The 27491-nt window shown below is 38.2% G+C and overlaps 1 protein-coding gene across 1 annotated transcript in view; it reads right to left on the reverse strand.

The window, feature by feature from the left end:
• Nucleotides 1–765: 765 nt before the first annotated feature.
• LOC121487423 (histone H2B type 2-E1-like) overlaps nt 766–27491 on the reverse strand; it is a 56471-nt gene continuing 29745 nt past the window's right edge. The window contains exon 2 of the mRNA XM_041749143.1: nt 766–1020. Within this exon, the coding sequence (XP_041605077.1) occupies nt 766–1020 (255 nt within the window). The remainder of the gene's footprint in view (nt 1021–27491) is intronic.

Consider the following 27491-nt stretch of genomic DNA (forward strand, 5'->3'; position numbering starts at 1 on the left):
AAAACTAGCAAGGGCAGCAAAGCCTACAATGCTAGAACAGCGTTCTTTTCAGACAGCATACAGGCAAGAGGAAGAGGGTGGTAGATCGGATTTGGATTTCTGTCCACTTACAACTATCTAATTCCCTATATCTCCCACTCCCTTGGAAGCATCTCTCTTCCCTGGTGGGGGATTCAATTTCTTTTCTTCATTGATGTTAGTCCCATTCACATGACCAGCTTAAACTAATGAAATTCATGCTGAAGTTAAGTTAGGCCCTTCTGAGTACAGCTCACTGCGTCTCTTCCTTCTTTCATGAGATTGAATAGAGGCTGTTCCATCAGTTAGGGTTCTGGAGCAAAGAGGACATGATGCAAATCTCAACCAACCCATCATAAACATGCAACTTGAGCAAGAAATAGAAATTGTTGATTTAAAGCATTGCAATTTGAGGGCTGTTTATTACCATAGCAGATTTTTTAGCTGACAGATATAAACAGAAAACCTGATTTTTTATTACCTTCTATATGTTTAAAAAGGATTCTCTCTGAAAGGCAGTGGACCTGGGGGCAGAAGAGACCAACATACCTTGAAGACAAAAAACAGAGATAAACCTGAATGAAAAAAATGCCAATAGAAGTTAAAATAAAAATTAGAGTAAATCAAAAATAAAAATTAGAGGCGGGGGAAGGGGAGAAAAGAAAAACAAAAAAATCAGGAGAGACTGAAAATGTCTTTTTTTGGGGGGGGGAAGCAGCTTACTCTTTATTAATGGAAGGCCCTGGGTCACTTGGAGCTGGTGTACTTGGTGACGGCCTTGGTGCCCTCAGATACAGCATGCTTGGCCAGCTCTCCGGGCAGCAGCAGATGCACCACTGTCTGGACCTCCCGGGATGTCAGTGTGGTCCGGCCCGAGTACTGGGCCAGCCGGGCAGCCTCGCCAGCCAGCCGTTCAAACACATCGTTCACAAATGAGTTCATGATGCTCATGGCCTTGGAAGAGATGCGGATGTCCGGGTGCACCTGCTTTGTATCATAAGACTGATAGAAATAACCACAGAATCTTGTCTTTGCCTTTGCTCTGAGAAAAACTTCATGATCCAGAATGATGCTGATGTTATTACTTATGTGCCCTGTGCCATGAGCACATCAGCTTACCTAGGGCCCTGATCATGGTTTTTAAATACTATTTTCTAATAAAAGAAACCAGGGTTCATTGCAGAAGTGGTTGATTGCAGGGTGGGGTAGGGGAAAATAGAAGATGAGGCTGAAGTACCTTGCTGTACCAGAAATAAGGAAGTGATTAAACAGGAATGCAGGAGTGTAGAAAGAACAGAGCTGCCAACCTGAGAAAGCTCCCAGGAGTCAAAGTGGAACAATTTGGCACAAAATAAATAATAACAGCATTGGATCTTAACCAATGGAATAAACATAAATTTTCATGAGTGTGTAAATAAAAAATAGGGCCAATAAATATGTAAAGAAGAAAAGACAGTTCTTCCTTACTATAGAATTTGAATTAGTAAGTGCATAAGACAAAAAAAATCATTATCAGACAAACACCGCAGTAGTAATTTTTGCAGACTAGAACCACCAATGGCTACGAAAATTGGTGGACAGATGTTTGAGGAGAAACAGATTTAGTTTGTTTGAAAGTATTCACTTCATGGTGGAGAAATCTGGAAAGCACCACCACATCCAAGTGATTGAAGTGAATGTCACCACTAATTAAGACACACCAATGTCCTGAACCACTTGATATGTGCACCAGAGGTAGGTGTCATTTCTGTGATATTCCTGACAAAAGTCCATAAACTCACTCCAATCATGAGAAAACATTAGATCCAAACTAAAAGACATTCATCAAAACAAGTGCTCAAGGACTCTTCAAAAAAGAGATTATAAAAGAGAAGAAGGACTAAGAACTGTCACAGATGGTAGACTTAGAAGAATAACAAGTAAATGCAGGTGGCATCCTGGATGGTATCCTGGACCATAGAAAACACATTTAAGGGATCCCTGGGTGGCTCAGTGGTTTGGCCCCTGCCTTCAGCTCAGGGCATGATCCTGGAGTCTCGGGATCGAGTCCCACGTCAGGCTCCCTGCATGGAGCCTGCTTCTCCCTCTGCCTGTGTCTCTGACTCTCTCTCTCTCTCTCTCTCTCTCTCTGTCTCTGCCTCTCATGAATAAATAAATAAAATCTTTAAAAAATTTGAAAAATGGTGACATTTGAATGGGGTCTGGAGTTTAATCAACAGCATAGCAACAATGTCAATTTCTTGACTTTGGTCATTGCTCTTTAGGGGAAGCTGAGCGAGGAGTATACTGGTATTCTCAGTTCGCTTTTGCAAATTCCTGTTGGGCTAAGAAATTAGATTAAAATAAAAAGTTAAACAAAATATATCCAGAATCTCACTACTTCTCAATACCTTCATTTCTACCACCCCGGGTCTGAGCCAGCTCTCCTGAATTACTGAAATAGCCTTCTAAATGGTTGCCTTGCTTCTATGCTCTTCCTCACTCCCTGATGAGTCATCTTTTGAACACGTAAGTCAGACCATGTCACATCTCTGGTCAAGATCCTCTAATGACTCATAACTTGTCAGAATAAATCAGTCCTTTCAAAGATCCTACAAATCCTCTGCAATCTGGCTCCTCATTCTCTCTCTCAACCAACTTCCTACTTTTCTCCATTTCCATCCTTTTCTTGTCAACTTGATTCCTTGCTTTCTTCGAACACTCCAGACCCATTGTCCTGCCTTAGAGCCTTGTACGAACTGTTCCTGCCCCCCAACCACCACCCCCTGCCACCTGCCACATACAGCGTCTTATTTTCTAGCTTGAATTTAAATGTCTCCTTCTTAATGAAGCTTTTGGTGACCGCTCTATTTAATGGTGCAACAGCATCACACCTTCTTCCCCTAGAAAAGGAGGACACTCTTTTTCTTCTATAGAGTCTCATCTTCTAACACACCAGATATTTACTTACTAGTTTCGTTTACTTTCTCCTATCTACAGCCCTTTCCTTCCATTGTAAGCTCCTGAAAGAAGGAGAATACTTACTTTTTCTTCATTGATGCATCCCTAGAACCTGAACAATAACAAGTACATAATGAGTGCTCGGTTTGTATGATTTCAAGTAATCAATGATTCATTCATCCGTGAATATTACAAGCAAAAATTGGAAGGTCATGCTTTGTGATTAACTCCACCAGAAAACCTTTACAAAGTAGATATTTCGATCCTAAGAGTGGCAAATCTAATGTCATTTTTTTTAAAGTGAGCAAATATATTCAACCAGATATTTTATTCTTTCATGAAACAGCTCTCGTGGGCTTCTGAGGAATATTTTGATACCCTCTTTAATAAGCTGGGTTCTCTGCCAGATTACTAAGTTAAATCACTTACAACTGAAGCTAAATGGCCATGATCAACATTAAGGCATAAATTTAACACTTCTCATTTAATTTTTATCAATGAGAGTATAGGTTATATTTAGGTACGTATCACTACATCTTATTGGATTCATTTATTTTTCTGTTGTATGAACATCAGCAGCAACTGTTTTAGATTTTTTTATTTTCTAAAGAAACTACAAACTTTGTTATTTTTCCCCACGGATTCATAAAAGCTGTTATTCTTTCTGTGATCCTATGTGAATTTTTAATTGGTGCTATTACACTTCTCTAAGGACTGACAAACAGTAGACATTAATGTGCCTTTAACTGGCAGTAGCCAAACTTTTTTTTTTTTTTTTTTTTTTTTGCAGTCTCAGCCAGGGTGAAAAATATTCTAAATTGGTGGGCTAGTTATTAAGAGATATTTTTCTTTTTCTTTTTTTTTTCCTTTTCTTTGTTTTGATTTTTTTTCTTTGTCATCCCCTCCTCCCTTTTTTAAAATGTAAAGGAGGTAATGGGTGTTGCTAATGTTGCAGGTTGACACCTCGTTTCCAGCAGGCAATCAAGCTTCTAAGCAGACTTGTGTTTGGTTTTCTATTCGTGGTTGGTTGCCCCCTTTAACCTTATCAAAGCAGTTAAATTTCTTCAAACTGTCAACCAGAGACACGTCAGCATCTTAAAGACAGCCACTGCTGACATGGCTCAGCAAAGCCGAATTGATCTTCCACCCCTTGGGGCATTGCACACAGCCAGCCTGTGCACCACCACCCGGAGCTTGATTTAAAGTTCAACTCTTTCTGCCTTGTTGTGGGGAAGGCAAGCTGTGTTGCTCCCTCGCAGTACTTAAAAATACTTCTGCTTCCATGTATAACACTTCAGCTTTTCTCTGGGCCTTTGGAGGTGCCTAGCGGAGTGAAGTTTGAGGAAAGAGACCAAGAGAGCCGGAAGTAAATACATGCTCTGTGTCCTGTGGCTTTGAGGAAAATCACAACTACGCTGTTGCCAATCAAATGACATTGTTTTCTTACCAAACTCTCCATACTTTTTTCCCACCCTTCTCCAAGTTTCCCTTCCTTGAGTTATTCTGGTTCATACTTCATCATGCTTAAAGGCTTGGCAGGATTTCCTAGAAAGGATTCTTCAAAGCAAATACTGTTGCCTCATGGTTTCCTTATTGTAATGACTAGAAAGTTGTATTATGTCTAGGATGTCTGGATTTGAGGAGAAGAGTTTCCAGTTTCTTCTGTTTTATTTTGTTTTCAGTTTCAATAAGCAGCCACACTTAACTTTATTTAAGTAGGCTCCACTCCCAACTCCGGGTTCAAAGGCATGACCCGAAGATCAAGAGTTGTACACTGATGAACCAAAGCTAGCCCGGTGCTCCCTCAGCTGCACTTGAAAGCAGTCATCACAAGTCTTTTTCACCATGTAGTCTATCCCTAAACTGCTTTTGTGTCCTCCTGTCATGGAGCTCTTTTTCTTTTCTTTTTTTTAAAGATTTTATTTATTTATTCATGAGAGACACAGAGAGATAGAAAGAGAGGCAGAGACACAAGCAGAAGGAGAAGCAGGCTCCATGCAGGGAGCCTGATGTGGGACTCAATCCTGGGTCTGCAGGGTCAGGCCCTGGGTCGAAGGCGGCACTAAACCACTGAGCTACCCGGGCTGCCCTGGAGCTCTTTTTGAGAAGAAATTTTGCGCTATAAAATTTTATTTAAAACAATATTTGCTGTTGGTTTGCTAATAGTTTTGCATAAAAATTTGCATTTGAACGTACTACACTAAGTAATTTCCAGATAAAACTGATTCTTGGGCTATCATAAAACCTTTTGATAAAATCTAAGATTCCTTGAATTCAATAATCATATATTGAGCATCTTTTATAAGTCAGGCATTGGACACTATTGGAATTATAAAGATAAATAAGGCAGTTCTTGCTCTCAAGGAGTTAACAGTGTAGTCAGGAAAGATAAATAAAAAAAACAACTAACAAAAATGCCGTGTGCTCATTGCTCTACGTATACAATGGGGATGATGCATTTTCCATGGATAGTGTACCATAAATCCCCACACCTTTGAAAAAGAAACAATCCCCAACTCTATTGCTATGAAGGAGCTATTACATAAGACTTCAATTTTTCTTTTCTTTTCTTTTCTTTTCTTTTCTTTTCTTTTCTTTTCTTTTCTTTTCTTTCTTTTCTTTTCTTTTTTGAGAGAGATGGGGCAGAGAGAGAATTGTAAATAGGCTCCATTCCCAGCGTGGAGCCCAACACAGACCTCAAGATCATGATCTGAACCAAAATCAAGAGATGTACACTTAACCAACTAAGCCACCCTTGTACCCCAAGTTTTCAAATCTGATTAAATAAATGACAAAATTAAGGTAATTTATCTAAGACCCAAAGATTTTGGTTGGCCAAGTTGTGTGTAACATTCCCACATAGGGAATATGATATCCAAGAGCCTAGAGGGAGGCTGGAAAGTCTCAGAAATAACAGAGTGACCATGATACTGATTCTGACTAAACCCTACCTGAACTTTTGCTCTCCTGTCAGCGCACCACGCATTTCTACTGAACAAGCACCACGTCAGTATCCTGACTTTTCCCTCCCTTCAGTTATATTAATAAACTTTTTTTCTCTTCCCTCCCCTCTCCTTCTCTCCCTCTCCTTTTCTTTCTCTCTGCACACACACACACACACACACACACTATATATATATAATATGTTATATGTAAACACACTTATGTGAGATTTTACTCTTTAATCATCTCCCAACTTTACTCATAGAGTACCTCACAGTTACTGACAGGTTTTCACTTTCTTTCAATATTATTTAATTCATAAATCCAACCCAGCTAATGACCTTCAAATTTGTGATGCTTAACCATTGTTTTAATGCTCAAAGGTCAAGAGCATGCAGGCATATCTTGCAAGATAGTGATTGAAATGACCTTCAATCCCCTTATTTGTTCATAATTTTACCAGTGAAGACTGCTGGATTTTATAAATCATAGGAAGAAATCAAGACAATTCACTTTATAAAGGGCCTATGCATTTAAAAAGAATCAAAGATTTTAGGCATTCTATGTAGGAGTCTGTGAAATTGCCAACTGGTAGAATTTTAAGTACGTTCTTTACTGCCAGTGATATATCCCTTCAGGAGCCTTCATCTGATTCCGTTTTTATTTCACAATCAAACTGTAATTACTATGCTCTCTCTGCAACTATTCACAATACATATCCAACTATCATTGCGGTATTAGGTGACACTTTTTAATCCTTCTAGAATTTGCCAGAATGTTCTATGTGTGTTTTTTTCCTCAGTAGAACTTTAAAAACCATTTTAGCCAAATGTGAACATTGTTATATGAAGTTTATGTGAACTTTTCATGAACAGGTGTTCTGTTTAACTTTACTTAAACCAAGAGCTGATGCTTGGTGAATCTTATTTACACATTTCAAAGTATCCAAACATCGCTTCCCTGAAGGCTTTGCAATGATATCAGAATAACCATTTACTTTCTTGATGTGCCCTCTTAACAGGAATCACAAGGGACCCTATAGTCTTCATGCAAAATTTGAATTGAAAAAGTGATTTAGCCCAGCATATAGCAGTCCCCTCCCCAAGTGAAACTCCTTTGGTTACTTGGCCCAAACAAAGGCAGATCAATAGGCTTTAAATGCTTGTGATTTGGGAGTTGAGTGAGGAAGAATGTATTTTTCTATGCTTAACAACTTAAATGCCAATAGTCTGGCTGAGAAAATTGAAAGGACTGAGAGTGAAGGCAGACAGACCAGAGAAGAGCCTATGGCAATTGTCAGCCTAGAAATGATGAAGGTCTTGGCAACAAAAATGAAAAAAAAAACGATGATTTTTGCAAGGTATTGAGAAGGACAACCATTCAGGTCTTGGCAAATGGCTTTAAATGGCTATAGAGATGAATAAATCAGAAATGACTCTGAGATTCTGCTTTCAAGGTCTTGAGCATAGCTAAGATTGAACTCATTACCTCTTCATAAATGCAGCTCCTCCTCCTGACTCCTGACATCCTCATCATCTCAGTTCCAGAGGATCCATTTCCTCTAAAGTGGCCTTTTTACAATGCCCTCCTATCAGGGTTTTCTGCCTTTATTCTTCCCACATCTTCACCTACTGGTATAATCCATAAATTGGAAATAGAGTGCATTTCCAGCAGCTCTTTTCATATCCCTAGCTGGGTTGGCAATCCACCATCATCTTCAGCCAATGACTTTGGAAAGTTTGGAGTCAGATAACAAGACAACAAATAAACCAGAAGACAAGCTTATAATAAATTGGTAGATATCATCATCATACATCATACAGTTTTCAAAGTATTTTCACATGTGATTTTTATAATAACTCCCTAAAAGTAGAAATTCCTTTACAATGATGGATATGAGAACTCAGAGATTTAACTTTCTGGCTGAAAATCACAGAGTTATTAAATTTTGGTAACCTTTAGTGGAGTACAATGCAGAACTTTGCAGTTATTAAATAGTTCCTTCTTTTTATCCAGATCTAATTCTTCATATTAGATATAATAGGTTACAAGGTCTAAATATGCCAGGTTTTATGAGATGAATAACTAGAGATTATATGGACTTCTTTTCAAAATTTTTCTAATCACACTATGAACTTGACTCATGGTTTCCAATCTTTGCCTTTTATATGCTAGGAGAAGTTTTAGGGCAGAATCTAAAAGCATTTTTAAAATACTTCCCTGTCAGCAAGGACCAAGAGAAATCACTGGGCTTTTCATTCTTTAAGTTTATGTAATGTTCAAAGTCACTGGCATGTCATAAACAGCCCAGAGGTAGAGGAGGGAGAGAGGCAGAGGGAGAAAGTCTTAAGCAGACTCCAGGCCCACTACTGAGCCTGACATAAGGTTCAATCTCACAACCCTGAGATCATGACCTAAGCCAAATTCAAGAGTCAGAATCGATGAACTAAGCCACCCAGGCACCCCATCAAATCAACATCTTTTATGAAAATATATATATCAACATTATTCAATTATCCATTTATTTAACAAATATGTGTTGAGCATCTGCACTGTTGTAGATGCTAGGAATTCAACAATAGTTTAAAATATAGGGTTCCTTTTTATCACAGCTTACACTTATATACAAATACAAACACTGCTAATTAATATAATTTCAGAGAATTATAAGTTCTTTGAAGAACAATAATAAAAGCTAAGTCTACAGAGTTTGATCTGAGTGAGGGGGTTGTTTTTCATGTTTTTAGTCAAGATGGTCAGGGAATGTATCTCTAAGGAAGTGACAATTGAGTAAATCCCTGATGATGCATGGAACAGTTCAAGGAAATGTTTGAAAAGAAAGATAAAGCTAAAAGATAGGACACCCGAGTGACTCAGTGGTTGAGTGTCTGCCTCAGGCTCAGGGTATGATCCCCGTGGTTCTGGGAACAAGTCCCACATTGGGCTCCCTACATGGGGCCTGCTTCTCCCTCTGACTATGTCTCTGTCTTTCTCTCTCTCTGTGTCTCTCATGAATAAATAAATCAAAAATAAAAATAAAAAAAAAGCTAAGAGAAAGTTTCTGAGAAGGAAATATTGAAAATTCAAGCATTGTGAACCAGCAAGACTGGAGTAAGAACAGGGTAGGGTAGCAGAAAAAAGTTCAAAGTGGTAGAGAAGGGCCAGATTATGAAAAGTGTTTAGATTACAGAAGTGTTCAGAAGGTGGTGGTGATCAAAATTATGCCCCAACCGTTGATATCCACACTCAAATCCCGAGAACCTGTGAATATGTGTTCTTAAATGGAAAAAAAAAGTCTTTGTAGATATGATTAAAGTAAGCATCTTGAAAAAAGAGGATTATCCCAGATTACTTGGGCAGATCCAATCTGATTACATGAGATCTTAAACTCAAACAACTTTTCTTGACTATGGTCAATGAAAGAGATGTGATGATGGAAGCTGGGTCAGAATGATGATATGTGACTGGCCTTGAATATGGAGGACATAAGTCACAAATTAGGAAATATGGATAGATTCTAGAAACTGGAAAAGACAGGGAAGTGGATTCTTTTCTAGAGATTCCAGAGAGTAATATAGCCCTACCAGCACCTAGATCATAGCCTACTGAGACTCATGTCAGGATTCTGACTTTCATAAATATAAGATAATAAATTTGTGTGGTTTTAAGACACTGAATTTGTAGCAATTTGTATAGTAACAATGTAAAACTATTACATGGGTTTTGAGCAGGGGAGTGATAGCATACCTATGACCCATGTTTTAGGTGGTAACCCTGTGGAGAATATACTGTTAGGGAGGGCAAAATAGCAGCAGGAAGACTAGTTAAAAATGCTCTGTTAAAAATAACAATGGTTGCTCAGACTAAGGTAGCCAAGGTGATGGCAAAAATAAGTGATAACATTTGGGATAAAACTTGGGTGTAAAATTGGCATAAGAGTGGTTTTCAAAGCCATAGGCCAAGATGAGTCCATCCAGCTGCACTGTCCAATATAGTAGCCAGTAACCACACATAGCTCTAAATTAAAATGAGTTAAAATTTAAAGTAAACATTTAATTTCTTAGGCACACTAGTCACATTTCAAGTTCCTAATAGCCAATGGGGCTAGTGAGTACCATGTTGAATAGCACAAAGAGCCTTTCCATCATTACAGAAAATTCTGTTGGACAGAGCTAATGGTAATGAGACAAGATAGAGAAGAAAAATGAAAAAGAATCAAGGGCAAATTCCTGGGTTATTCTTACACAGTGAGAAATTGGAAAAGAAGCCAACAAAAGAGACTGGTCAGTGTTTATCTTTTCTATTATTTAAGAATATCGTAATACAGGGGCACCTGAGTGGCTTAGTCAGTTGAGCATCTGACTCTTGAATTTGGCTCAGGTCACCGTTCTCAGGGTTGTGAGATTGAGATCCATGTTGGGCTCCATGATGAGCAAGTAGTCTGCCTGAAAATTCTCTCCCTTGAAGATTCTCTCCCTCTCTCACAAGGCTAGGTCATTTACTAGTCATAAGATCTCTATAAGTCACATCCTCTTTGTCAATTTCTTATCTGTACAATGGTAATAAAGAAAAGTACTTCTAGTGGTCAAGATGGTTAAATGAGATAGAGGATAGACTGCAAAGTACTTGCTTAATATATTTAGTAGATGCTCAATTAAATATTTGTTGAGTGAACAAATGAATGTATGCCATCAACAACAGGCCCTGATGAGCATGTAAATGTGATATATGGAATAGTGTTTTCATGTCACAGTAATCTGGGTTTGAATCACAGCTCTTCCATTTCCCAGCTTTAGGATTATGGGTAAACATTCCTCCAATTCTCAGTTAAGAAGACTACTCCACAGATGAGTTAGAAGGACAGAAAAAGGTAATGTGCATAAATCTTTCCCCCTGGTCATTCATTCTCTCTCTCTCTCTCTCTCTCTCTCTCTCTCTCTCTCTCCCTCTCTCTCTCTCTCTCTCTCCCTCTCTCCTCCTCCTCCTCCTCCTCCTCTGCCTCCTCCTCCTCATAAATAGATAAATCTTCAAAGAATATAACATAATAAAAAAAAAAGAATATAACATAATACAAATTAGACTACTACATTTATAATGGAAAATGTGATTTTATATGCCATCAGCATAAATGTGCTTTCTGTGTAGATTAAGCTATTGAATTAGCTCTTCAATTGTTAATTGCATTAACAATCGGGCAATATAGCTTTCTTGGAGATTCCAGTTGTTGTTAAGTCCCTTTTAAAATGGAATATAGGCTCTGAAGAACAGTCAGGAAAGGAGAAAGGCAGCAAGAGAGGGGGTGTTGTGGTGCAAGAGTAAAGTGTTGCTTCCTTCGTAATTTTGTCCCAGACCATCTCTGAAGGAGAAAGGAAGAGGAAATGAGAAGAGGAGCTGATGAAAAAAGAAAACAAAATTAACTTGAGTAATAGAACCAACACACTCTTTCTTCTGACAATTCCTAGACTCATGCAAAGAAGTTTAAAGTTTTCTCTTTTTAAATCATTCTACTTATTGATAATTGTTTATTTTGCTAATAAATTATCGCCAGCTGAGGATTTATCAAATGTCTACTGTTCTTTAGCCCCAGTAAAACATTCAATATCTTAGAAGCAGTTGACCTCTGATGCCATGCTATTCGATGGTTTTGATGTGTTCTTATAAAAATCAGGAAGAAATAAAACTCTTAAGGAGTCAGACCTTGCAAGAGACAAGAGACTCTGAAACTAGAGGAATGCTTTAAAGATTAGAGATTATTAGGGACACATGAGTAGCTCAGTTGGTTAAGCCTCTGACTCTTGATTCTGGCTCAAGGTTATGATCTCAGGGTTGTGAGGTGAAGCTCTACCTTGGACTCATGCTGGGCGTGGAGCCTACTTAAGGACTCTCTCTCTTCCTCTCCCTTTCCCTTTGCCTCCCCGCCCCACTCACCCACATGCACATGCTCTCTCTCAAAACAAAAACAAAAACAAACAAAAACCCAACTATATAAAAATTGGAGATTCTGAGAGAGGAAGAAAGCAGTATAGGTAAGGGGAAGGCCACCGCCATTTTGATTGTTACAATATAATATATATAATAGTTGTCTAATAAGTATTTCCTGACTTTATTCAATTTTTTGAAATATTTTTTTCTGTTACAGGGTAAGTAGAAAAAATAGACTCAATAAACTCAAAGGAAGTATAGCTCCCTTTCTACTTTGCTGACACCAAATAAAGTAAATTGAAAGAAAAAAACTCAGTGAAATTAACTAGGAAAGACAAAATTTGCTGAAAGAAAAAAATATGAGCTTTCATTCAAAATATATTCATAATTTATTCTGACAACCTCTGTCCTTTATTGCAAGGAAAACCATGAATGCAAGATACAGAGTTTTTCCCCAAGAAACTTGCATTGTACTCTACATAGAAGATTTAATGGTATAAATTCTTGGTTTTTATCTTATCCAGAGGATTTTTCTTAGGGGCATTCTTAAAGATACCAAAATTAATACCAAAGAGTGAATATTTGTCATGATCTCTAAATAAATACGGAACAATTTTTAAATGATTTTTGTTATCACATTCTTAGATTAAATCCCAAAGATAACTCTGTTTTTTCAACTAGATTTAGACACCATCTCTATGGTAGTTTATATGGGAACTTCTCCTATCGGGGTTAGGTAATGAGAACATAGCCATTTCACTTGATTCATCACCAGCAGTGTTGTTCTCAATCAAATCTTGGAATACCAGAGACTACATTACCCATGGTTATGAATTTAAGGGTCAAGCATTATGTCATAAACCAAGAAATAACATTGGTACATAGCCCATCTTTGTTCAGGTTATTAATAAGAAATTTTTGTTGTTGTTCTTTCTCCACTTCTAACACAAGGAAACTAGAGAGGAAGAGAATTCTCTCTCATTCCCTTTTTAGAGCAATCTTAGAAGTTCCCTTTGCAGTGTTTAGTAAAAAGTTAAATACTGTGGCTCTTCATTATGTAATGTAAATTATCATCGTTATAGAATTGAAAGGAGATTGCAAGGGTTTTGTATTTGGGGCAGAATGGTGCCATAAGGTAAACATTATGATGAAGTAGATTATACTAAAATTTTGTGACTCAAACTGATATCTATAATTATCCTAGAACCGTGGCAGGGAAGGGAGGGCTCCAGTGGTAATAAGTATAACCAGCAATACTTCTATTGGAGACCATGTATTTTAGAGAAAAGGCCAATGACCTGAGATCAAGAGAGTTATGTTCTAGTCCAGATTAGTCAAAATAGCTCCATAGTATTTGGAGTAATTTTCAACCTTCAAATTTGATCAATCTTTTCCTTATTTTGTATCCTTACTTTCTTACTATCACTGGAATAGACAGCAATGAAAAGGCCATACTAATTATTACCTGGTCCACTCTAGTTAATTACAACTTGTCAATGCTCAGGATACAGCCTGTGCATTTTGAAATTGGTTTCTCACTGTAGGTGAGGTTTGTGCAGGTTTGTTCTATTGTAGACAGGACACTACAAAATATATATAAGACAACACTATTATCAGAAACTATTTGGGAAGTTTTGGCAATGTTCACTTCTCCAGGTAATTTGTCTCCTTAAGGGATTCTTCAGATCACCCTGTTGACTTCTTCCTCTTTGAAACTAGATATAATCTCTCTCTCTTTCTCTTTCTTTCTTTCTCTCCCCACTCCACGACTAGTTTTTGTTATGAGGTAATAAATATAGGATTCAAGGGCATGGATTTTAGAGTCAAAAATCTGAGCCCAAATCACGATTGCTCACTCATTAATGGTATGACCTTGGACCATTGCTTAATCTTCCTGAGTATAAGATTCTCTGTAAGGAGTAGAATGACACCATCTATTTAACAGAGTTGTTCTGTTTTTTTTTTCCAGCTTTATTAAGATATGGTTGACATATAACACTGTGTAAGTTTCTGTTGTTGTTGTTATTGTGGTGGTGGTGGTGGTTTTTAAGATTTTTATATTTATTTTGGAGAGAGGGAGATTGAGCACATGAGCAGAGATAGAGGCAGAAGGAGAAGAGAATCCAGGAGACTCCTGGCTGAGCATGAGCCTGAGATGCAGCTCAATCTGAGGATCCTGAAATCATGACCTGAGCTGAAATCAAGAGTTGGACACTTAACCAACTGAGCCATCCTGGTGCCCCAACACTGTGTAAGTTTAAGGTGTACAACATGATTAATTTATATATATATATATATATATATATATAATATATATATATATATAGCAAAATGATTACCATAGTGTTAGTTAACACAACCATCACCTCACATAATTATCATTTTTGTATTTGCGAGGAGTGAGAATTTTTAAGATCAACTGTCTTAGAGACTTCCAGGTACATAATACAGTATTATTAAGCATAGTCACTGTGCTGTACCTTAGATCCTCAGAACTTATTCATCTATTTATAATGGGAAGTTTGTACCCTTTGACCATTTTCATCCACTTCCTTCAAACTCCTGCCATGGCAACTAAGAATCTACTCTGTTTCTATGAAATATTTTTTTAAGATTCCACAAAAGTATTGATTTCTCTCTGACTTATTTCACTTAGCATGATGCCCTCCAGTTTCATCTATGTTTTTGCAAATAGCAGGATTTCTTTCTTTTTATGGCTGAATAATATTCCACTATATATATACTATATGTATATACATATATACACACACACATATATGTATATGTATGTGTATGTGTATATATGTGTGTGTGTGTGTATATATATATATACATATATATATATATACACACACCACATTTTCTTTATCCATTTATTTATTGAAAGACATTTAGGCTAGTTCCATATCTTAGTTATCGTGAATAGCACTGCAATAAATATGGGTGTACAAATATCTCCTCAAGATAGTGATTTCATTTCCTTTGGGTACATACACAGAAGATTGCTGGATTATATGGTAGTTCAATTTTTAAGTTTTTGAAGAAACTTGATACCATTTTCCTTAGTGGTTATACTAACTTATATTCCCACCAAGAGCACATAAAGGATCTTTTTTCTCTATATTCTCTCCAGTATTTCTTATGTCTTATCTTTTAGAAAATAAGTGTTCTAACAGGAATGAGATATCTCATTTTGCTTTTACTTTGCATTTCCCTGATAATTAGTGATGTTGAACACCTTTTCATGTACCTGTTGAGTATTTGAGTATTTTCTTCAGAAAAGTGTCTATTCAGATCCTATGCTTATTTTTTAATTGGAATCTTTGTTTTATTGCTAGAGTTATATGAATTCCTTGTATATTTTAGATATTAACCCCTTATTAAATATATGGTTTGCAAATATTTTCTTCCACTCCCTAGTTTACCTTTTTATTTTGTTGATAATTTCTTTTGCTGTGCAGAAGCTTTTTAGTTTGATGTTCTATTTGAATAACTTTGCTTATGTTGTTTGTGCTTTTAGTGTCACAACCAAAAAAACATTGCCAAGACAAATGTTAAGATTTTTTTTACTATGTTTTATTCTAAAAGTTTTGTAATTTTAAGTACTTCATTTAATTCTTTTTCTAAATCATGATAATTTTTGTGAGTTGTATAAGATAGGGATCCAGTTTTATTTCTTAATGTGGATATCCAGATTTTATACCCACCACTCAGTGAAGAAATTGTATTTCTCCATTGAGTATTCTCAGCAACAATGTCAAGTATCAATTGATGGTACATGCGTGCATATATTTCTATGCTTTTAATTCTGCTGCATTGGCCTGTGTGTCTTTTCTTATTCCAGTACCATTCTGTTTTTATCACTACAGCTTTCTTGTATAGTTTGAAATCAAGAAGTGTGATATCTCTGGCTTTGTTCTTTCTTAGGATGGCTTTATGACTCAAGGTCCCTTATGGTTCTATATGAATTTTAAGCTAAGTTTTCTATTTCTGTGAACAATGTCCTTGGAAATTTGAGCCAGATTGCATTGAATCTATAGATGATGTTGGATAGTCTGGACATTTTAACAATATTAATTCTAATCCATAACCCACAGACTATATTTCCATTTATTTATATTTTCTTCAGTTTCTTTCATCTATGTCTTACTGTTTTCAGTGTAGAGATCTTTCATCTCATTGGTTAAATTTATTCCGATCTTTCATCTCATTGGTTAAATTTATTCCTAAGTACAATATTGGTTTTGATGCTATTGTAAATGGGATTGTTTCCTTCGCTTCTTTTTCAGGTAGGTTGTTTTTAGCTTAAAGAAACACAACGGATTTTTATATGTTACTTTGTATCCTGTGACTTTACTGAATTCATTTATTAGTTTCAATAGTTTTTGTTGGAGTCTTTAGGGTTTTCTATATATAAGATCATGTCATCTGCAAGTAAAGACAATTCTACTTGTTCTATTCCAATTTGGATGTTTTTTATTTCTTTTTTTGTGCCTGATTGCTCTAGCTAAGGCTTTCAGCCCACAGGCTAGTCTTGGTGATTGGGAGGCCATTGGCTTTGTTCTGATATTGCATGAGATCATAGATTGGGCTCTCTGTTTAGGCAGGGCCTCTATACCCCATAGTTGGGTGGGGCTAAAGACCATGCTCTGCATTAGGGTGGGGTCACTGTCTATGCTCTTTGGTTAGGGGTGCTCAGGTTGTATTCAGCAGTTTGACAGAGCTATAAGGTGAAATCTGCTGCTGGCAGGGTTGTAGGCTAGGTTCTGTGGCTGAGATTTGAGATTGTCCACTGTCTCTGTCTAGGCTCCCTGGTTATGTGGGTCCAGATGCTATGGTCAAGAGTTAGATAAGGCTTTTGACTTGGCTCTCTATCTGAGCAGCCTGTAGAATGGGCTTCTTCCCATTCAGATTCTCTGGCTAGGCTTCTTGGTGAAAGGACACTAGATGCTATGCTCAGCAGTTGAGCAGGTCTGTGATCTTGCTCACCTGTCCAGGAAAACTATAGCATGTGCTCCTTGGTAATGGGCATCTATGGTCAAGCTTCTACTGGGACAGGGCTAGAGGTTATGCTTAGCAATTGGGTGGGTTTTCAGCCTGCTTCCTTGCCCAGATGGGCTATAGAATGAGCTCCATGGCTGATATGGCTTGTTGGCTGGGGATTCAAACCAGGCAGTTCACTAGCAATTGAACTCCTTAGCTAGACAGGGCCAATGGCATCGTTTTACAGATGGGCAGAACCAGTAGCTGGAATATCTGCTCAGGAGCAACTCTAAGTAGAAGTTCAGTCTGCCAAGATCTGAGTGCTGGTTCTATAAGCCCTGTCCTCCTTCTTCATCTCTGACCCCCTGTGGGTGAGACTTATAGATTCTCCCATTGAACCCCAAGAAGTGAGACCTGAGTGTGCCTCCTGGAAAGCACCCTGTAATGCTGGGAAAGCTGGATATCCACCTTGGGCTCTCTTTTCCTACTGGAGGAAACCATAAGCCCAGGGGTGTCTTGGCCCAGGGGTGTTTCCTCCTTGAGGGGCTATACTGCCTTGGGGGTGGGCAATGTGGTCAATATGAAACCACTCTTTTTACCCTTCTAATGTGGTCCTTCTCAGTCTCTGGCCCAGGTGTATTTTAGCCTCATATTCAGGTTTTGGGATTTTCACAATAGTGTCTTGTTTATGGATAGTGGTTATTTGTTCTTCTTATGAGGGCAACTGAAGTCAGGAATACTGATGTCACCATTGTGATGACATTCTGTTCTGAGTATTAAAATTAACAGTTCAACAAACCATTTAGCAGGAAAAAAGCATATAATATCTATTATTATTATTTTTTTAAGTTTTTAATTATTTATTCATGAGAGACACACAGAGAGAGAGAGGCAGAGACACAGGCAGAGGAAGAAGCAGGCTCCATGCAGGGAGCCCGACGTGGGACTCAATCCCAGGTCTCCAGGATCAGGCCCTGGGCTGAAGGCGGTGCTAAACCGCTGAGCCACCCGGGCTGCCCTACTATTATTCTTACATGTGAATTTTCTCCTTCTGGGCTCTCTGTGGATTAAATATTTCTGAAATAGCTTCTGCTCCACTCATTCTGACAAAGAGATACCATCCTATTGATATTTTGGCATATTTTTAACATGTTTTTGCTTGTTCATGATATTGCCAAAGAAGTAAGTATGGGTAGTTTTAAAGTTAGACTTAATATAAAGCTAAAATATAGTTTAAAAATTATGACAACACATATCTATATTCTCTTTTGACAAACACATGAAACAAAGCAAGAAGAGCTTGGTCCTTCATTGACTTTTCTTTTGGGTGTTCTAGAAGCCAGTATTTCTTACCTCTTATTTTTATCTCTCACCATAATTCTTACCCTCCTGCCAGCCTCCTCACTTGATAGCCACACATGGACGTACTCATACAGAGAACAAATGCCCACATGCATCCTGGGTGGGGTATGACTAAATAAAGGAAAACAAGTTCATAGAAACATCATGAAACTCAGAACCTAAGTAAACTTATGTTCTTGAACCTGTGTTCAAGCTTGCTGAACACAAGTAATGAAGACCTTCCCAAATTACCACCAATAAAAGGTGGTAAGGGAAAGTTTCTTGTACTTCCAGAAAGTAAGGAAGTGCTGAAAGCAAAACAAAACCCACAAATGTCAAAAGGACACAAGAGTCAGCTGAAAAGCTCCTACTGGCCAAAGATGAAAAAAATATGGGCAATAAAATAAATAGCATAGAACTGGGTTATAATCACAAGGGTAAAATAAATATCCATGACTCTCTCTTTATATCCATTGTATGGATATAAATAAATGATTGAATAAATAAGACAAGTCTCCCATGCAGAAAGAGTCCAGATAATATATGTAGATACTCTGCCATCAAGGAGAAGGAGCATAATTCCCTGCTCTTTAAATGTGGCTGCTCAAAATGTGGACACCTCCTAAAAGTCACGGCATGAACAGAGCAGAAAAAGAGTAACTTTACATTGGGGAAGCCTGACAAACATTGCCTTACCCAGTGACCAAGGTCAATGTCATCAGCACTGAGTCATTTGATAGCAGGTATCTTTGATAAGATATGATGGCAATGGCATTTTATCCCTGTGATCTCCCTCTCAAAAACACATGACCCTAGTGTAATCATGAAAATAACAGACAAATCCCAGTGAGGACACATTCTACAAAATACCTGAGCCACCCTCCTCAAAATTGTTAGAGTTGTTCAAAATAAAGAAAATCTGAGAAACTGTCAGTCAAGAGGAGTCTAAAGAGACAGGACAATCAAATGTGATGTGGTGGTTTCAATGGGATCTGAAACAGTTTCTAACACTGGGTCAAAAACTAAGAAAATCTGAATAAAGTGTGGACTTTAAGTTAGTAATATTATATTGATATGGTTCATTCACTGTAACGCAAGTACCACATTAATGTAAGGTGTTAATAATGGGGAAATTTGGGTTCATGATGTGTAGGCACTCTCTGTACTATCTTTGTAATTTTTCTGTATATCTAAAACTGTTCTAAAAAATAGAGTTTATTAAAGAAAGAGCGGGGGGTGAAGTCTGGCTGGTGACTGAAAGGAAATCTCTTAGATCAGAGGTAGGACTCATGGTTATTCCCATGGAACCAGGGCTGAGGACCAGAGAGCAATAATGAGCAAGGTTATTCTTTCCATCCTTCACAGGGTCTGTCATCTATGCTTCCTTCAGCATATTGACTTCTCTTTCACAAACTGCTCCATCTCACTACAAAATAACTGGGCACATGCTCCAGCACAGATGCCACCCTTGTCACTGCCCCAGTTAGGAAGCACCTCTGCCTTTATTCAAATTCTTTTCTTCAGATTAGATAAGGAATCTGGTTAGCTACCAGCCAGCCAATGGCTTGTCTGTCCTTGAGACGGAGATACAACCTTAGTCCAAATAGTCATGTTGGCAGATGGGGATAAAGGGCCATGGGGTAGCCTCTTTTAAGCTCTCAAAGGGAAAGTTCCTTAAGTGGGGGAGGATAAAACGGAAGGATACTGGAGTAGGTTTAGTACATATGACAAAAGCATAAAATAAATATATATATGTGGATACTATAAATTATAAAGCATAATATAAATATAAAGAAACAATAGAAATTGTTATGAGTAAATGTTATCACAATACAGCTGGGTACCAAGCACAAAATCTTGGTATCATCAGGTAGTAAACATGATGTAACTCATGAGCCTTCAGTAAATGTGGACTGGGCTCGGCAGGATTGGTCATGTGTCTGCAGTCATCTGTGGCTGACTTCCAGAATAATGATGTCTGGTGGTTGGCTGGCTGTCAGCTGGGGTAATAGGGACACCTGGGCCAGGCTAACCTAGACACGTTCTCATGGAAAGTCAGAGGGGCAAAGATAAGATGGAAATGGCAGGCACTTTTAAAAACCTTGACTTTCATCACAGCTGTGAATTTGCACTGGCCAAATCAAGTCACATGGTCCAACTCAGAATCAGGGGTAAGGGAAATAGACTCCATGAATACTAAGGACTGCTGCGTCACATTGCAGAGGATGTGGATATGGGCTGGGGTGGGGGTGGGGTGTGAATAATTAGGATCATTAACACCATCAATGCAGCACATAAGTGAAATATTTAAGTAATCAGATGATGGGATTAATTGGAGAAGCCCACCTAAAGGAAAGAATTTTGAATAAGAGTTTAAACCAAATTATAGGAGAGTACATATAGGTGTTTTCATCATCTGGTCTGATTTAAAAATATTTCTACTTTTGATATTATGGATAAAGGGATCAAAAGAGGACAGGATGTTGCGGCTTCTATGTCCTGGAGTGAAATTATGATTCAGTTATTAACTCTGCTGCTCAGTAGCCCACAAGAAGTAATGCCGCATCCTTCGATTTGGCCTTATCTATTGTGACAAGGCTCTGGGGAGCTGATGCGTATGAAATTCATTTCATGTCTCATTCACAGAATGCCTGAGTTTTGAAAACACCTTTATGATGTTTCGGGTTTCAGTTACCTGGTGTGTGATCTCACAAACTCACAGTCTTCAAAAGAAAGAACATTAACTTCTCCTCAGAAGCTTGAGGTTCTTTGTTACGGGAAACCCAGGAGGCATCGTTCCAGGAGAAATACACAGGAGCACACAGGTCACTTTTGATAAAATGCCATACATTCTAAGGGCAATAGAAATATGTATTTTATGCAAACTCAAAGTTGAATAGATGGTACAGGTTTAGATAAAATAGATTCAAATCGTCCTTATGTATAATACATTAACAAATAGATCAGAGTGTTTCCGTATCAGGTTTCTCAAAATGCTTCGTATACATAAGAAAAGTGGCATTTTTTTTTTACCAAGGCAGCAAATAGATAAATAAATGTGCAAATAAGAACAATAACATTTTTAGAATGTAATGGGAAAAATAAAATTATATCTTCCTTCCATTAAATGAGAAGAGATAAGAATACACAGAAGATATGAACAAATGTGTAACTTCCTCCTATTACTTCTGCAATACATTTCCAGTGTTGTAATCTATCAGATTTACTTCTTTCCGTGCTTACCACAAATCACAATCATTAGACTTGAATTTTCCTGGTTTTTTTTCCCCCCTATTTCTAACAATCTGTTGAGAATAGGGCTAGTATAACAAATACTTGACATTCTCCTCACATCCATGGTAGACATCGCAGTTTCATTTGGGGGCTCTTGTTAATAGAGGCTGGACCACTTTCACTCATTCTTTTGATGAACACTGTGGAATTAGAAGTAGCTACATGAAGAAACTATTTTGTCCCTCTTTCCCTCCCTGCCCCCACCCCCTTTGTGCACACCACAGCTAGTTTAGCCAACTCCAACTCATCCATCAAATTTCAGCTCCCTGAGCACTTTTCCCTGAAGTCTTCCCTGATATGATCATTGTTATTTGGATAGATCTCCTCTGTATCCAGAAAAGTCTGGATATACCTCAATGAAAGAGCTATTTGCATCTTCTATACTTAGTTCTCTATCCCACACATGGGTCTACGAAAGAGATATAAGCAAATGAAGAAGAGAGAACAACTAAACTGTGCTTTGTGGATGGCAACAAAATCTCACAACACAATGCGTAGACCACAGTGCCTATAATTTTGGTGAATGTGTGTATACCTGCAGGATGAAGGAGGGAGGGACCAAGTGAGTGATTTAGAACGTGACTGAATTGGAAAAAGAAAGGCCCATGTCTGCATGCTTCTTTTTATTCATGCTCCTCACCCAGAAAATGACCCACAGTTGGTGACATTTTTCAATGCTTATTTGCAGCAACAACAGGCCAGCTGAAAAATACCGGTCTTACATAACGTCTAAAATTCTTGGGCTGGGGTGAGGGGTTGGAGAAGCAGGGAGGAACCGACAGAAGAGGTTTAATTTGGGGCTCCATTGAGATCAGGGAGGATTGAAGTTTATTTATTTAGGCAGCCCAGTGGCACAACCAAAGCAATGGGGCTTGGAATCATCGGGAGAGCCCAGCTTACCTGTATCAGGTTACTTAAAATTTCTGAGCCTCAGTTCGGCCCTTGTAAACCAGGGATAACAAGAGCTGCCTTCCTAGAATACTGTTGTGACAAGCCAGCCAGATCCGTGCATGTCTCTTAACCATGGGGGCGCCCTGATATTGGCAGAACTATCGCAGGTACCAGAGGACACAGAAGAAACCTGGTATATCTTCCAGTATCACTTTATTCGAGGAGATGGGGACATATTACTTTTGTATTGGCATGAACATGTATATTACATGTATAGAATGCAAAATGTTCATGAATATTTATAGGAAATCACAGGACTTCAAAGAAATTTCATGCCTGGATCAGGGAGCAACAGTCTATACTCTGAATTACTCAAGGACTCATATTTACTTTTCTCTGTTGCTAAGTCAGAAAAGTTGGAAAAGCCTTGATTATGGTAAATGATTTAAAACACCTTCAAACATCATATAACTGTATAAGATGGTCACAGCTTTAAATTTTAAAACTACATATTTACAATTTTTCCTTAAAAATGAGTCCTGCAATTTGATTCTGCTCAGAGGTCCAAATCCAGGAGTGGCTCTGTTGTCTTATTTTATAGCCCATGTATGGAATGCTTCAAGTATATTTACATAATTATTTCCCCAAGCATCTAATTAACTTATTTTTTGCCATTCATGAATGCAACCTGCGTCTCCTCTTGGCAGATCCCTATAAGTAAACAACAGGAATGAAGAGGAATGTGAGACTTTCTGCCCAGGCAGACTAATCCATACAATTGTGGTAGAAACTCAGCTTGCAGAAAAAATAAATTGCAACTCAGCTAGTGGGGAAGAATTTTCAAACACAGCATGTACGAGATGCTATTCTATGTTTGCTTTTAGGATTTGAGAAGCAATTCCATGTTGGTGTTCTGCGAGAACAAGAAATCACCACCACTGATAATTTCAAATAGCCAGCAGACTCCCATCATACGTGATCACGTTTACAGTGAGGCTTAAAAGGTAACAATATGTTTTCACCTACCTCCACACATGCTTCACTGTCTCCCCACCTCAACACAAGACTATTCAGTTGACTGTCAAAATAAAAAGTTATGGGGATCCCTGGGTGGCTCAGCGGTTTAGTGCCTGCCTTCAGCCCAGGAGACCCGGGATCAAGACTCACATCAGACTCCCTGGATGGAGCCTGCTTCTCCCTCTGCCTGTGTCTCTGCCTCTCATTCTCTCTGTGTCTCTCATGAATAAATAAAATCTTTTAAAAAAAGTTATGATGTTAAAAGCCATAAAGCCAAAGGATAGACAAGAAATTTAAGTATAAAGATTCTATAAACATAGAAGAGAAACAAAGTATACAACATAAATTATGAACAGGGGGAGTAAGGCTTTTTCAGGATAGAACTAAAATCTACTATGAAAAATACTTGACAAGAGGTGTGGGATAAGTGGGTTAAAAGTATATTCGCATTTTCCCAGATTCTATCGGCACCTGGTTCTAATTTTGCTTATCATCGTCCAATTTCTTTTCCATATTCCTTGTGAGAGAGGTTTTTGAATGTTTAGAGAGCGCTTGTGCTGTGCTTTGTGTTTTAGGGCTGTTTCCCGTTAAAAGAAACATACAGACAGGATAGGAAGACCTCAAGGTATCAGAGTCTGGGAGAGTTTCAAATATCATTACTGTAGTTTGCTTTGAGTTCTAAAACTGAAAAGCTGAAAAATAGATCCTAGAACTAACACTTGTATTTTTACAAATTTGTTTCAGAGACCTAACTATGTTCTGTCATCTACAAAAGTCCTGTCTTCTGTTTACTTGGAAGCACTGATTTGGCTACAGATTATTATGAGAAAGCCTTTTCTTTCTGTTCAAGACCCAAAGGACAAAGATGCTCCCCCTCTTTTTTTAAGTTTAATTTACAGGCTCATCCTGATTCAGTGATAAAGTAATACTCATGCTTGATAAGTACTTTGGGCCTGATGATAAATGTTGTGGTTGGATATTATTGCTATTCAAGTGCACAAAACCCTGGAGAATTTATTGATGGCTGTGACTGCATTATGTGAATGAGTCTTCTTGTGCAACTTCAGTAGTCCGCCTGATGAAATGACTTGATCAAACTGTCATCGAGACACAGACAATTCCAATACCAATGTCCCTTTGGCCGAGAGACTCTTAACCCCTATTAGACTTCTAGATGACGAATCTAATGTCAGGGCCCAAAGACACTGAAGTCATATCCTGCATTCTGGTCTTGTTCACCTCTCGGGACAGATTGCCACCAATATCCAGGAGCAAAATGAAGAGTATCACAGAGGAGCTAGAGCCCACTTTACCTGAGTCATATGTTTTTAAAGTCTCTTCTGGATGCATACGAGTATGAGAAATGCATACACAGTAAAACTGCTTAAGGAATTAATATTGACCAATATACTCAAAAACATCTAATTCAAGGAATAAATGATGCTAAAATAATCTGCATGGATTTTAAGTTGTCAATGCATTAACCATTGTCAGAGATGCACAGTGAAAATCAAGCCAAGCCTGTGTTCAGTTTATTTTTTATTTTTTTTAAGATTTTTATTTTTTTATTTTTATTTTTATTTTTTATGATAGACCGAGAAAGAAAGAGAGAGGCAGAGACACAGGCAGAGGGAGAAGCAGGCTCCATGCTGGGAGCCCGATGCAGGACTTGATCCCGGGACTCCAGGATCGTGCCCTGGGCCAAAGGCAGGTGCCAAACCGCTGAGCCACCCAGAGATCCCCTGTGTTCAGTTTAATATTGGAATCCTTGAGGGATTAAATCTGGAATGAAAACATCACACTCAATCAAGATCTAGAGTAGTCTGGATTTATATTACATATACCCCTTAATAGATTTGTTGTTTTTTTAAGGTTTCAGATTGGTCTGCTTTACACGACACTGAAATATTGCATTCAAAATCATCAAGAACTTTAGGCATAATTCAAATTTGGTGTCATTGAAATGACAATAATAATGAACATGCTATATGTCTCGAGAAGAGCTGGGTTATTTTCCTCCCAGATATGGACGCATCCAATTCAGGTTCTTTTAAGAAGACACAAAAACAGGTGCTGACTCTGGTAAACAAATGTTACCATGTGTTTCCATTTCCACCAAATTGTTGCCAGGGTGGGGAGTTTTAACAGAAGTCTTCTTTTAGCAGGAAACAATTTGTAAGACTGGGAGGAAGGGAAAGGAAAGGTCCCTGGAGCAGATTTTTCCCTTCTTCTAAGAAACAGAGCAAGAGCAGATGTGTGAGAGGAGATGCTGTGGTTTGGTCCTGTGTGCTATGTCACTGGGTGCCCTCTAGAAATGAAATTTTGTCAGCTTGTTTCAGCTCACCTCTTCCTGCATTTAAATACATCCACTCACTTTTTGTTTGCCAGCATGTTAGCTCTTGCCACCCTTTCTCATTCTTCCCAGACCTGCTTTCTTTTATTTATTTTTTCTCCACTGTTAAAGAAAAAAAAAACAAAAACATTACTCATAACACTTGCTGAAAAAGGATCAACTTATTCAGGGGACCTCAGGAGGGGAGCGTGTGTTGCAGTAGTTGGGAAAGGGATGTGGTTCAACTTCTAACACAAGGATGATGGTGGGGGGAGATTTCTAGCCAAGGAGCAGAGTTGGGGGAGTGGTTTACTCAGAGGAAACATTAGCTAGCAGGACTCTAGCTAGAATGATGCATTAGGATTCTTGCCAAAGGCAGGCCAGAGGAATAGATACCAAGGCACCTATGGAATAGATACCAATTATGCCTATGGGTGATTTTATCTAAACTGACCCAGCATGATTTTTGGTAAAACTGAACTAAAGGGGCCACAGACAGAGTCCAACATTGGAGGCTTGAGGACTGAGAGGAGCCTGACTAGGGTCAGGTCAAGGATAGAGATGTCATTCCCATCTAAATTAAAGCCAATAATCCCTGAAGCTCTGTTATCCAGGCCTCACTGGAAAGGCACTCCTCACCAGATTCCCATGCCCTTCTAGGGTCCACTGTCATCCTTGGTGTCTGAGCAAGAAATATGCTCAAGTGTAGCCTACAGACGGGTCAGCATCCTTGGTAAAACTACTGCTTCCAAAATAAGGCACAGGTCTTCCTGTTTCCATTTTCTGCCACATTACTGTAGCAGAAACCAAGAGTCATCTTTATTCTTTATTGCTCCCTGCATGCAATGCATTGGTCATTTCTCCACATTCTACCTCAAAAAAATATGGCTGCAGCCACCATCTTAAATCACCCAGTCATTTTCTCTCTCCTGGATTCATATAACAGACTCTCAAATGGTCTCACCACTTCTTTTCTTATTCCCTTCCCTTCCCTTCCCTCCAAACTTTTCTACTCATAGATGGGAAAAATGGCATTTGTTGAAACAAAAGTTGGATGATATTGTTAAGAGACAAAAGCTTTCACTGGACTTTCCATTGTATTTATCATATAATCCAACTTCTTGAGTTGGCCTATAAATCCATGCATGACTTCATCCCTGTTTTTCTCTTTAACTCATCTTATTCCAATCTTCTTCTAGTTTTTTTGGTCCAGCTCACCACACATCTCCCTTTTTATTCCTTTGGGTCTCAGGAGAAATGTACCCTCTGCTCTTCTCTGTCTCAATTCCTTGTTTTTTCCCTTCATAGGACTTGTTAAACTTGAATATTTTGTCTCCATCTTTAACTGGTTTTGTTGGCTGCCTCTCCCAGAAACAATTAGCTCCATAAAGACTATCACCTAGCTTCCTTATTCATCACTGTATAAAATTGTCTGATACAAAGTATATACTCAGGAACTACTTCATGAAAGGATGAATGTTGTCTCCAGGGTACTTCCCCAAAGTCCTTTAGACGAGAATTTCTAGTAAGAGTACAGTAGTCTTATTTAAAGACCTTATTGTCTTCGCTTTTAGAGAGGTTTAAAATTATTTTTTAACAAATACAAGATTCTCCACTAAACTTCTCTAACCATATTCAAATTAAGTTCATTAATGAGTATAGTTGTTAATGCGATATGAATGACCTGAGTAAATGAAGAAGAGGTGTATGTCCAAAGAAATCCATTTTGGTAAAACCATTGAAGTCTGCTTTCCATGTGTGGCACAATGTTGCCAATAAATAAAAATTGCATGTTCATTGTTATAGTCAG

Source organism: Vulpes lagopus, chromosome 1, assembly GCF_018345385.1.
Source record: "Vulpes lagopus strain Blue_001 chromosome 1, ASM1834538v1, whole genome shotgun sequence".
Classification (NCBI taxonomy): Eukaryota; Metazoa; Chordata; class Mammalia; order Carnivora; family Canidae; genus Vulpes; species Vulpes lagopus.